Here is a 12,305-nt window from a genome sequence, read left to right on the forward strand (position 1 = left end):
GTATGGAGCTGACGTCACTTTATCATCATCCTCAAGCCTGTATTCACTTTTTTTGTTGGCTAGCTGAGTCCCGTGGTTCTTGCTGCTGAATTCCTCAGTGCTCAGGTGGTAAACTCTGAAATCGATACAGCGAATGTATAACAAGAAAATGTCACTGCTGTCGACAGCTGCAACAGCCATCACAGTTTCTTTGTCACTCGTGCTATATCCGGAGAGTGTTGTCAGGCCGTTTCTTCTCCATGTTGTCACTTAGGAACCCAGGCTGACAGAGGCCCCACCGTCTTATGGTACCACGGTATCAATCTGAGGCCGTAGGGTTTGTCACAGCATGGAAAGAAGCTTGGACAGTCACCCACCAGCTCTTACTTAATTCAGCTTGGAATCAGGGGCAAAAATATATATAATCCTGCTGTGCGTCCTGAAAGAGAAGAAAACTAGAGATCATGGTGAGACCCCGGAATGTCTACCAAGACAAGCCAGCAACGATTACAGCACCGTCCCTCCCCTGGCCAACCGTGTCCCGCTGTGTTTAGTCACCCAGGTTTCTCCTCTGATCATGTGCCTTTTAGCACTGGCTCATCACGTGCCTGGATTTGTTGGCTGCCCTGACCCTGCTCTCTCACAGGCCCCTTAGCAGCGTTCCCACGTGTTCCAATAAATACGGTCGCAAGCGGTCCCTTGACCTGCATCCCATCCCGTGCCCGCATGTGGCCGATGCTCCCAATGACACAACAGAGCGGCCGCTCAGCGATGGCAGAAATGAACGGTCCACACCGTGACGGAACCTGAGCAGCACACCCATAAAAGGTTCACCATACCCCAGCGGCACTGGACGAGATGAGGTACAGAAGAATATAAGAAAAGAAAACGAGTCGGGAAATCACATTCTATGAAGAACTGCCAAAAGAACCGGGCAGCATTTAACCTGGAAGGGAAAAAAAAGTGTTGAAAAGCAGACATTGTGCCCATAAATATCTTGACGAATGTAAAATAAAATTGCCTTCCCAAAGCCGACGAAGGCCAGTGGGTGGGGTTGCATTCTCTCTTACAGATTTTCCCACTGGGTATCTCAGAGTGGAGCAGGGCACCCCGTGGAGTGGGGACCGGGGCCTCCGGGAGGGACTCCCGCCTTGGGCTGCAGTTGGGATTCAGTGGCTACTCAGTGTTGATTCTGTGGTTTCTCTCCCTCTGTGTAGATGTGCCCATGGTGTCCTTCTGAAACTTTATCCAAAGAAAGAGAGAGACTGGCTGCCTGTGCAGGGCTGTGCACGGGTGGGATGGGGGGAAAGATGCCGTAATTTTGAGAGGCCCTCAGAGAAGAGATGGAATAAGTCAGCTTTCCACATAGGATCAGTGGTCAAGGGCTCCTTCACGCCACCAAATTTGCACACGTCTGTTCCGGCCTCAGTTGTCTCAGGCTGTGTGATGTAATGGTCAACAGCCCAGGCTCAGGGGCGAGGAAGGCCTGAACTTGAACCTGAGCTGTGCCCCATGCTGGCTGTGACCTTTCGCAAGTTGCTCCACCCCTCTAAACTCAGTTTCCTCCTATCCAGAATGGGGCTCCTGGTGGTCCTGTGGTGGGTGCTCATAAGGGGCCAGGCCACAGTCCCTTGGAGACCCCTAATTTCAGTGAGGCGAGTGGACAGTTCTGTGCATGCCCCGAGCCCTGGTGCCATGGACACCCCTGAGTTCACACCCCTGGGGACAGTCCTCAAGCAGTGAAAGCCAGGGGTCTGTGCGTAAATCCCCCAGCTTCCCCTGTGCAGCGGAACAGTTCTGAGGTGGGTTCTGTGCTGGTTCCCAGACGTCCCCTGCAGGACTGAGCCGCAGTCACCCACAGTGATTACCTGCCCATTGAGGTACCTTTTCGACTTTTCTCCCTTCCCATCTCACTGTGCCCTTTCCCCCACTTCTGCCTCCTGGAACCACCTCCTGAGTAAACCACTTTGGGGGAGCCCACCTTCCTCCCGGTAGCTCTCTCATAGGTTCGTTGCGAGATTTGAATGAGGTAACTAATATAGGTGGAGAGAGCTGGGCACATAGTAGACGCTCAATAAAGTTAGCTCAGGCTGTGACTGTTATTAGCACAGTTTCAATCATATTCATTAAGGTCTAACTCCTCTTGACTCTGAAATCCTATAAAAGTGAATGCAAAAAAAAAAAAAAAAATGCCGTGCAGAGAAAAAAAAGGTGCCTTGGGAAAACACTTGTGTCAGTAAGTGGGCAACTCACCTCCACGTACCCACCCCTGCCCGCAAGCCAAAGAATCAAAGGGATTAGGAAGAACTGGCCAGAGTAAATCTGGTGTCCTCTTCCTTCTCGATCATTTGCTCCCTCTTGAAACCACAGTGTGTTATCAACATCGAAATGAAGGCACTGTCTTTAAGCATGCAAGGGGGTAGCCGTTTGCAACCCGCGTTTTCAGTGTTGTAGCCCAGTGTTTAGAAATTATAAATCCTACATCAACCCAAACACTTCTTTTTTAAAAAAATTTTATTGGAGTATAGGCAGTTTACAATGTTGTGTTAGTTTCAGGTGTACAGCAAAGTGATTTAGTTATACATATACATGTATTCATTCTTTTTCAGATTCTTTTCTCACATAGGTTATCACAGAACATTGAGTAGAGTTCCCTGTGCTATACAGTAGGTCCTTGTTGATTATCTATTTTATATATAGTAGTGTGTATCTGTTAATCCCAAGCTCCTAATTTATCCCTCCCCCACCTTTCAAGTTTGTTTTTGAAGTCTGTAAGTCTGTTTTGGTTTTGTACATAAGTTCATTTGTATCATTTTTTTAGATTCCACATATAAATGATATCATATGATATTTGTCTTTCTCTGTCTGACTTCACTTAGTATGATAATCTCTAGGTCCATCAGTGTTGCTGCAAAGGCATTATTTCGTTCTTTTTTATGGCTGAGTAATATTCCATTGTATATATGTACCACATCTTCTTTTTCCATTCATCTGTCAGTGGACATTTAGGTGGCTTCCATGTCTTGGCTATTGTAAATAGTGCTGCAATGATCATTGGGGTGCATGTATCTTTTCGAATTATGGTTTTCTTAGGGTATATGCCCAGTAGTGGGATTGCTAGGTCGTATGGTAGTTCTATTTTTAGTTTTTTGTTTTTGTTTTTTTAAATTAATTAATTTATTTATTTCTTTTTGGCTGTGTTGGGTCTTCGTTTCTGTGCGAGGGCTTTCTCTAGGTGCGGCGAGCGGGGGCCACTCTTCATCGCGGTGCGCGCACCTCTCACTATCGCGGCCTCTCTTGTTGCGGAGCACAGGCTCCAGACGCGCAGGCTCAGTAGTTTGCGGCTCACGGGCCCAGTAGCTCCGTGGCATGTGGGATCTTCCCAGACCAGGGCTCAATCCCGTGTCCCCTGCATTGGCAGGCGGATTCTCAACCACTGCACCACCAGGGAAGCCCTATTTTTAGTTTTTTAAGGAACCTCCATACTGTTCTCCATAGTGGCTGTATCAATTTACATTCCCACCAACAGTGTAAGAGAGTTTCCTTTTCTCCACACCCTCTGCAGCATTTATTGTTTGTAGGCTTTTTGATGATGGCCATCGTGACTGGTGTGAGGTGATACCTCGTTGTAGTTTTGATTTGCGTTTCTCTGATAATTAGTGACGTCGACCATCTTTTCATGTGCTTTTTGGCCGTCTGTATGTCTTTGGGGAAACGACTGTTTAGGTCTTCTGCCTATTTTTTGATTGGGTTGTTTGGTTTTTTGACATAGAGCTGCATGAGCTGTTTGTATATTTTGGTCAGCCCCAAACATTTCTTATGTCAGGAAAACTTTACGTTTTTCTTTGACCATCTAACTCTAAGCTTAGTAGAGGGGGGTGGGTAAAACAAATTTTTCCTGATTCTTGGAAACCTCAAATGCATCACAATGTTCTGTTTGATATCTGAAAATCATTCATTTTGTTACTATCCCTTCTGCAGCAGAATCATTTCTTTAGTCTTTCGCCAGAATATTTATTTACAAGAGAAAGTTATCTTTGGGTCATTCACTGTATTCCTTGCCCAGTCCTTTCCATTCTGCTTCGATTGATTCTCTGTAAAATAGACAGCCATGTCTCTTTTAAAAATTGATCTTAAAGTCTTAACACACATTGCTTAAAGGATGGCCAAAAAATCCACCCTTATGTGCAAAGAAAAGTCATACAAAAATGAGAGAATTGCATCCAATTAGCATCCAACATTATAAGATGCTACGTTGTAAAATACATTTGTATCCATGTAAATTGTATTATATAATAACATAGCAACTTTTATTATGAGTTCATTGTTTTGGGGAAAGTTTAGACCCTATGTGGCAGTACAGAAGAGGAGTTAGTCAGTTATCCTTATGCACCATCTGTACCCAAAGGACAAAGCAGCCTAAATGTCGATGTATGTTTTTTTTTTTTTTTTTTTTTTTTTTTACCGTTCTAACATATGTTAGTATTAATAATACACTGTTCGATAATTTGGTCTTAATTTGACAGCAGCTGTGTGTCATTCTAAGGAAATCAAAACTTTAGTACTACCCGACTTGGGTAGTACCAGTCAATTTAGGAAAGGACATTAAGTCATTTAGTTACCAGGAGCGTGGCTTCTGGAATCAAATTACCTTGGCTTGATTCCTGGCTCCCTAGCCTACTGCCTGTGGACTGAGAAGAAACTATTTAACCTTTCAGTGTCTCAGTTTCCACATCTGCAAAATATACATAATAGTATCTGGCCCTTAATATTGTTTTGACGATTACGTGAAATAATCCATACATAATCAATAAACATCCACATATAGGGCTTAGCTCCAGCCCAGAATTATTAAATGTTCAATAACCATGCACTAGTAATAGGAGTAATAGTGGTAATGGCTTCTTTACCAAAATTCAATGATCGTTCCCATTGGAAAGCGGCTTCTTTAGTCATTAGGAATATGCTTTAGTCATTATTAATTCAGTTTATACAGAGCATATTTAGGAGCATAGGTGTTGCTACAACCAGGTCATTGAATATTTTTTCTTTCAGTAATAACATAAACGGAAGTTTGGAGGTATGGCCTGGAAAAAATTTTTTTAACTCAGTAGAAGATTTTCAACATTCTGGTGATGAAATCTAAAAATAATAGCAAACACAGGCCAAATATATGTCAGGCACTAATCTTAGTAATTGACATGTGTTCACTCATTTCAGCCTCACAAATACCCTCTTCTTATCCCAGCTTTATAAATGGGGAGACTGAGGCAAAGAGAAGTTAAATATGGGCTTGAGGACATAGGACGAGAAGGTGTGGGGACTTGGGAGTCATACCCAGGAAACCGGGCTCCAGGGCTGTGTGCCTGAAGTCAGGATAAGTGTGTCCGGGACCCACAGCTACTCCTCTGGGGTGGGCACCTCTCCTGGACCCCTCCCCAGCAAACTCTCCTGGGTCAGCTTCTCTCCTATCCAGCCCCTTCCTGATGCCTGCATCTCACGGTGCAGTATGTTCCTCATTCATGATTAAGCCTCTCCGCCCAAGACCACGTCTAAAGCTCAGATGAGAGGAGAGTTTCTCCTGACAGGTGATAGGAGATCATGTGGTGAACTTGGCACAGGTAAATGAATGTCAAAGTCATGTTCCTCCTGGGAAAGATGTTCTCACATCATAGTGGTCTTCTCTAAGCAAAGTGAGGATTTTCAGGTAGGTAGAGTTGTTGACAAAGTGGATATTTAGAGAAATCTCAGATCTCTCCGAAAGAGAAATTGTCAACCTCGTTTACAGAAGACTGGCCTGTGAGTCTGAAAACTCTGGAATTCCCTGTTTTTATGTCTGAGATCCCCAAATGTGCCAGATCCTCCTACTGTGGCAGCTTCCTCCCACGTTTGTATATTCTCAAAAAGATGTTACGCTAATCAAGAAATTTTCAAGAGAAACCGTCATCAGCTGTGTCAGATTTGAAATAGCAACACCTAGATACAGCCAAATCTATCCATTCATAGTCATGCATATGCATAGTTTGCTTTATCCTTGCCCCAGCTCTTTACATACTGAAGGAGTGAAATTGTTGGCACCACAAAGGTTGTGGTGGTTTGACTTATTTTTTTTCAATAGGAAAAATCAAAACTTCAAAGCAGAAAACAAAGGCAGATGTTTAGGTTTGGCTGGTGTGGATTGAAACCCTCTCCTCATTATTTATTAAAGGTCTTCAGTGTTAGGTTACTGACTGCATAAAGGAAATTTCCAGGGAATAGGTATTTCCTGTTAATTTTTCATGCTGGGTCCTGGGAAAAGAATCAGAGACCCGTAGACAGAATTGCGCAGTGGAGCCTTCAGAGGAAGGGGTATATACACACATTACAGTCAGAGCTTATGCAACTTCTGGCAGATTAGCTGAAACAGGCCATCTGAAGTTCACGAAGATGAATAATGATGGATTATTTGTATTAGTAGTCATTGGCTTCGAACCTGTAACTACAGGCTGTCACATTGATAAATAACTAGGACATTTCATTGAAAAGAGAAATGTACCTCTTGTCATCACAACCTTAGATTGATTTCAAAGTAAGAGCAATGTATTAGTTAGGAGTATATATATTTTCAAAGCATTTTTCTTTTTCCTTTTGATTACACAAAATATTGTGGACCTCTTCTTATTTATTTTTCTACCATTTTGGTACAGAGCGAATCAGCCAAATGTTGGAGAAGGAACTGAGCAGAAGAGATTAAAATATTGCCAAGAAAAATATTCTAACAAACTCAATCCAATGTCTTTTTGTAATATTCTTCTTGGACACTGACATTGGTGCCTACTCCCTTATTTCATTTCCCTCTGAACTCTATCCAGGTTGTAGAATTGAGTGAATTGATTCAGTGGTATTAGACCCTTTTTGCTTAGTCTTAGACTAGCACATGCCTAGATGTTTTATAAAAGGACAATATATTTGATTTTAAAGGTCGGGGTTTTTAATCTTTTTAAATAACTTTTAAATTTTTTTGGCTGCACCAAGCGGCTTGCAGGATCTTAGTTCCCCAACCAGGGATTGAACCTGGACCTTCGAGAGTGAAAGCGTGGAGTCCTAACTACTGGACCTCCAGGGAATTCCCTTAAATTACTTTTTCGCATCAGTTTGGATATTCTTTTTTTTTTCATTGAAGTATAGTTGATATACAATGTTGTATAAGTTTCAGGTATACAGCAAAGTGATTCATATATATGTTTATATATGTATTTATACATATATATATTCTTTTTCAGATTCTTTTCTATTATAGGTTATTACAAGATAATTGAATATAGTTCTCTGTGCTGTACAGTAGGTTCCTTATTGTTTATCTATTTTATCTGTAGTAGTGTGTAGCTGAATACTGTTTATTATCACTATTAGATCCTCAGAAAGGCGGCATGTATCTTTAGACTCCAGATCTCGAGGAATTTGAGGCAGTTAGAGAAAAGTAACCCTTAACCCTAAAGCAGGAAGAAACATGTCATGGAAATAGGACTGGAAAAAGACTCATTCATCTGCTTTACCCTCAAATCTAGCTCTGCCCCTGGATAGCTGAGTTACATTGGGCAAGTCATTTAACGTTGCCCAATTGCCTCATCTACAAAACAAAGATGTTGGGCTAAAAGACCTTTTTTTTCTACCTCTCAAGTTCTACACTAACATTTTCCCCCAGTGGTCATTGATCCACTGGGGAGTATGAGGAAGCACCCTAGAGGTACATTTTTTAAGGTAGAACTATTTATATATACAAACATGACAGTATCTCCAGACATTCATGAATAAAAAAAGCAGCTGTCAAATAGTACAGAGAGTCTGAGTCCATTTGTGTGAACCAAAATGAATAGTGTGGACAAAGTCTGAAGGATGCTTTCCACCCTGATAACAGTGCTTAGCTCTGGGGAGAGCTCTAGAACTGAGGATGATGGTCAAAGGAGAGTTTGTTCTTATCCATATTGTTTGTATTTTTTTTAATTGAAGTATAGTTGATTTACAATGTTGTGTTTGTTTCAGGTGTATAGCAAAGTGATTCAGTTATACATACACACACACACATATATATTCTTTTTCAGATTCTTTTCCATTATAGGTTATTACAAGATATATATATATTTTTTGAAGTAGACTTTTTTTTTTTTTTTTTTTTTTTTTGCTGTGTTGGGTCTTCATTTCTGTGCGAGGGCTTTCTCTAGTTGCGGCAAGCGGGGGCCACTCTTCATCGCGGTGCGCGGGCCTCTCACTATCGCGGCCTCTCTTGTTGCAGAGCACAGGCTCCAGACGCGCAGGCTCAGTAATTGTGGCTCACGGGCCTAGTTGCTCCGCAGCATGTGGGATCTTCCCAGACCAGGGCTCGAACCCGTGTCCCCTGCATTGGCAGGCAGATTCTCAACTACTGCGCCACCAGGGAAGCCCTACAAGATATTTTTTTTGTATAAATTTATTTATTTTATTTTTGGCTGCGTTGGGTCTTTGTTGCTGCTCACGGGCTTTCTCTAGTTGCGGCGAGCAGGGGCTACTCTTCGTTGCGGTGCGCAAGCTTCTCACTGCGGTGGCTTCTCTTGTTGTGAAGTACGGGCTCTAGGCGCGTGGGCTTCAGTAGTTGTGGCACATGGGCTCAGTAGTTGTGGCTCGTGGGCTCTAGAGTGCAGGCTCAGTAGTTGTGGCGCACGGGCTTAGTTGCTCCGCGGCATGTGGGATCTTCCCGGACCAGGGCTCGAACCCACGTCCCCTGCATTGGCAGGCGGAGTCTTAACCACTGTGCTACCAAGGAAGCCCCATTACAAGATATTGAATATAGTTCCCTGTGCTATACAGTAGGTCCTTGTTGTTTATCTATTTTATATATAGTAGTGTGTGTCTGTTAATCCCAAACTCCTAATTTATCCCTCCCTTTCCCCTTTAGTTATCATAAGTTTGTTTTCTATGTCTGTCAGTCTATTTAAAGGTGCATTTTAAAAAAGAATTTAATTTAGTGATGAGAAAGGAAATGAATGTAAAACAGTAAATATAGATGCCTCTCTATAAATAGGCAATAAGTAAAATCACTTAGCTTTTTTTTTTTTTAAAGAAGGATATTTATTTTACTTTTTTTTTTTAAAGGAATTCCTTTATTTTTATTTTTTATTTATTTTTTTATGGCTGTGTTGGATCTTAGCTTCTGTGCGAGGGCTTTCTCCAGTTGCGGCAAGTGGGGGCCACTCTTCATCGCGGTGCGCGGGCCTCTCACTATCGCGGCCTCTCTTGTTGCGGAGCACAGGCTCCAGACGCGCAGGCTCAGTAACTGTGGCTCACGGGCCTAGCCGCTCCGCGGCACGTGGGATCTTCCCAGACCAGGGCTCGAACCCGTGTCCCCTGCATTGGCAGGCAGATTCTCAACCACTGCGCCACCAGGGAAGCCCTCACTTAGCTTTTGATAGTAGTTGATTGAGGTGAAGAAATTCGAAGGGGAGAGAGAACAGGGAAGAAAAATTAGGTATGTATACATTGAATTAAAAATCACCATTCTGTAGGTCACAAATGGCCCATTATTGGCAATTTATATGGTTCAACATAATGCTAGCCATAATCTTTGAATATCACAGTTAAACAAATTACAGGACCACCTGGGCAACAGCAGCTTTGGCGAATACCGCTGTGAAAGCAGAAATATTAGCGGATCCTGGAAAATCCATCACGTTGGAATCTGTAGCCTAGCTTGGTAGGAGCAGGTATTTCATTATCATAGTCTCTGAAGCAGAACGAAAGTTTGTCCTCTAACAATTAAAGTCTTTAAGATCCTACCGTAACATTGGAACTGCTTAAAACAGCTGCAAATATAGTTCTTCCTAAAATATCAAATGGTTGAGCCTCATATGTGTTGATTCTGGAAGCATTCATGTACTGCACTTTGACGCTTTTTAAATGCTCCATTTTTTGTGAGAGATCTAATTATTGGCCAATGTGGAACTTCTCTTTTACTGTTGGTTTTAGTTATCCCTGAAAATTCTGTGAAGGAATTCCTCAGAGCACCTGGTACCATCAAAGACAGGATCAAGAAGTTGCTTGCTCACAAAAATAACATGAAAAAGAAGGTAAAAATGAAAAACATCGCAGAACCTGGGGGGACTCCTGCCCCTAAGGTTGACTCGCAGCCCTTCAACTCTGAAGAGAGCGTTTCCAGAGATGGGAACCCTCATGGAGAAAAAAAGAGGGATGAAGAGAGAAAGAAAGAGGAGCTGGAGGAAGAGAGAAGAGATGAGAAAGCCCTGGCAAACCATGTGGAGGAGCAGCAAAGCCTTCGGGGAGATGTGTTTTGTGAGTATCACTTTTGTTAATTTATACATCTTATGAAAAGTGAATTGTAGTTTCTCCTGGCAAATGAGAGAAAAAGGGAAGACAGTTTCACGCCTTAAGTAAGATGGGGTCAGCTTTAAGTCCTAAGAAGCAGGGCTCTCTATAAGGTCTGGAAACTTAGTCTTCCACAGATACGAAATCCAATTTGCTGCTGTGGGACGCACGGAGGGTCAGGCCCTTCCCCTTGCCTGGGGGGTTTCCTATTTGATGCAGACCCTCTTTCCGCTCCCAGCCAAGGAAGCCCATTTGTCCTGCCAGCACGGCCGTCTGGACGCCCAGCTTTGCATGCAGCGCACCCCCAGGCCCCAGAGAGCGCCCCCTGGTGGATCTGCCTAGCTCTACCTTTTTCCTTCGTGGAGGCACTTTTTACAGGCGCACTCAATGAAAGGAGATTTTCAGAGTTGTGTGGTTATGATCTAAAAAGGCAAGATAGACAGCTGGAGGAAAATTCTATAGAGAGGTTAAGCTTAGGTTTCCTGTATGAGCTGGAGAACTGCCCCTTGTCACTGGTGGCCGAGCAGAGCCCATCACCAGCCTCGGCCCCTCCAGGGTGGTTTCCATGTTAACCCACCCTGGATCCCTCACACTGAGACTTCCCATTTCATTCTCAGCAGGCGTCTGTTGCTCCCTCTATATTTTGTCTTGTCTGTTCCTGCTCCATGGCTGTTGGATTTAACCAAATGAAAAGTAGCTTCAGCCCCACCTGTCCAAGAACTAGCATACCAATGACATTATCTCCATTAATAGAGTCAAAATCTCAAGAGAGTATGTTTCCAAAACCTGGTGAGAAGGGATGTGTTATTTAGGTTACTTGGGTGATGCTTAGGTCGCACCTGTGGAAAAAGATGTTCTACATGAGGAAACTGGAACCAATATGGATGCTTTGGAAATGTTAGGGAAATACAGTTGTAACCTATTCTGTCCGTAGAACATAGTTGTCCCTTGGTATCCATGGGGGATTGGTTCCAGGAGCCCTCACAGATACCAAAATCCATGATGCGATACCAAAATCCCTGATGCGATACCAAAATCCCTGATGCGATACCAAAATCCCTGATGCTCAAGTCCCTTATACAAAATAGTGCAGCATTCACACATAACCTACACACATCCTCCCATATACTTTAAGTAATCTCTAGATTACTTAAAATACATAATACAATGTAAATGCTGTGTAAATAGTTGCCTGGCACGCAAGGCAAATTCAAGTTTTGCTCTTTGGAACTTTCTGGATTTTTAAAAAAATATCTTCGACCTGTGGTTGGTTGAATCTGTGGATGTGGAGCCCATGGATATGGAGGGCCAGCTGTATATGATAAAACCCTCTTTGTTCATTCATTCATAACTTCTTAGCACGTGAGGCTTTAGGGTTTTATTGTTTTTTTTTTTTAACTGATCAAGTGTTCATTGTTAGCCCCTAAGGTGAACGAAGCGGGTGAAGTTGATCTGGTTCTGGTCCAAAGAAAAGCTACAGCATCCCGACTGGAACACAGAGGTGAGTGATGCCTTCTTCCGAGTATACACTGTCTCACGGTGTCCCGTGGTCCTTTCATTTCTTCATAGGATGAGATGGTTGTGTGTGAATCACTGCTTCATTCCTAAATACCCAAGGGAAAAATCGTTACATCATGATACCCAGTGCCAGTGTGAAAATAGGAGGTCCTTATGTGATTAATACCAATGATTATGATACTGTAAGGCTGTCTTCTCTCCACCTCTCCACCTGACACCTAGAGTAAAGAAGTGAGGCGGATCATTATGTATGGAGATGGCAGAAAATGACTCATTTGCTTCAACTCCAACCCGTGGTGACCCACGACCTGAATATCATCGTGTACTAAAATCTGGCCCTAAGTGCCTGTGTCAGTTACCTATTGCCACAGTAGCGCTTTGTAACAGACAACCACAAACCCTCGGGCCTATATCAATAAATATTTAGCTTTGCATGTGACTCTGTGGATTGGCTGGGCAGTTCTGCTGATCTG

At 43.0% G+C, this 12,305-nt stretch overlaps 1 protein-coding gene across 2 annotated transcripts in view; it reads left to right on the forward strand.

Annotated features, from left to right (window-relative positions):
* EGFL6 (EGF like domain multiple 6) overlaps nucleotides 1-12,305 on the forward strand; it is a 294,169-nt gene that overhangs the window by 268,470 nt on the left and 13,394 nt on the right. For both annotated transcript variants that reach the window (XM_036839972.1, XM_036839973.1), the window contains 2 exons: nucleotides 9,958-10,281; nucleotides 11,735-11,815. In XM_036839972.1, coding sequence (XP_036695867.1) covers nucleotides 9,958-10,281; nucleotides 11,735-11,815 — 405 coding nt within the window. The remainder of the gene's footprint in view (nucleotides 1-9,957; nucleotides 10,282-11,734; nucleotides 11,816-12,305) is intronic.

The sequence above is a fragment of the Balaenoptera musculus genome, chromosome X, assembly GCF_009873245.2.
Source record: "Balaenoptera musculus isolate JJ_BM4_2016_0621 chromosome X, mBalMus1.pri.v3, whole genome shotgun sequence".
Lineage (NCBI taxonomy): Eukaryota > Metazoa > Chordata > Mammalia > Artiodactyla > Balaenopteridae > Balaenoptera > Balaenoptera musculus.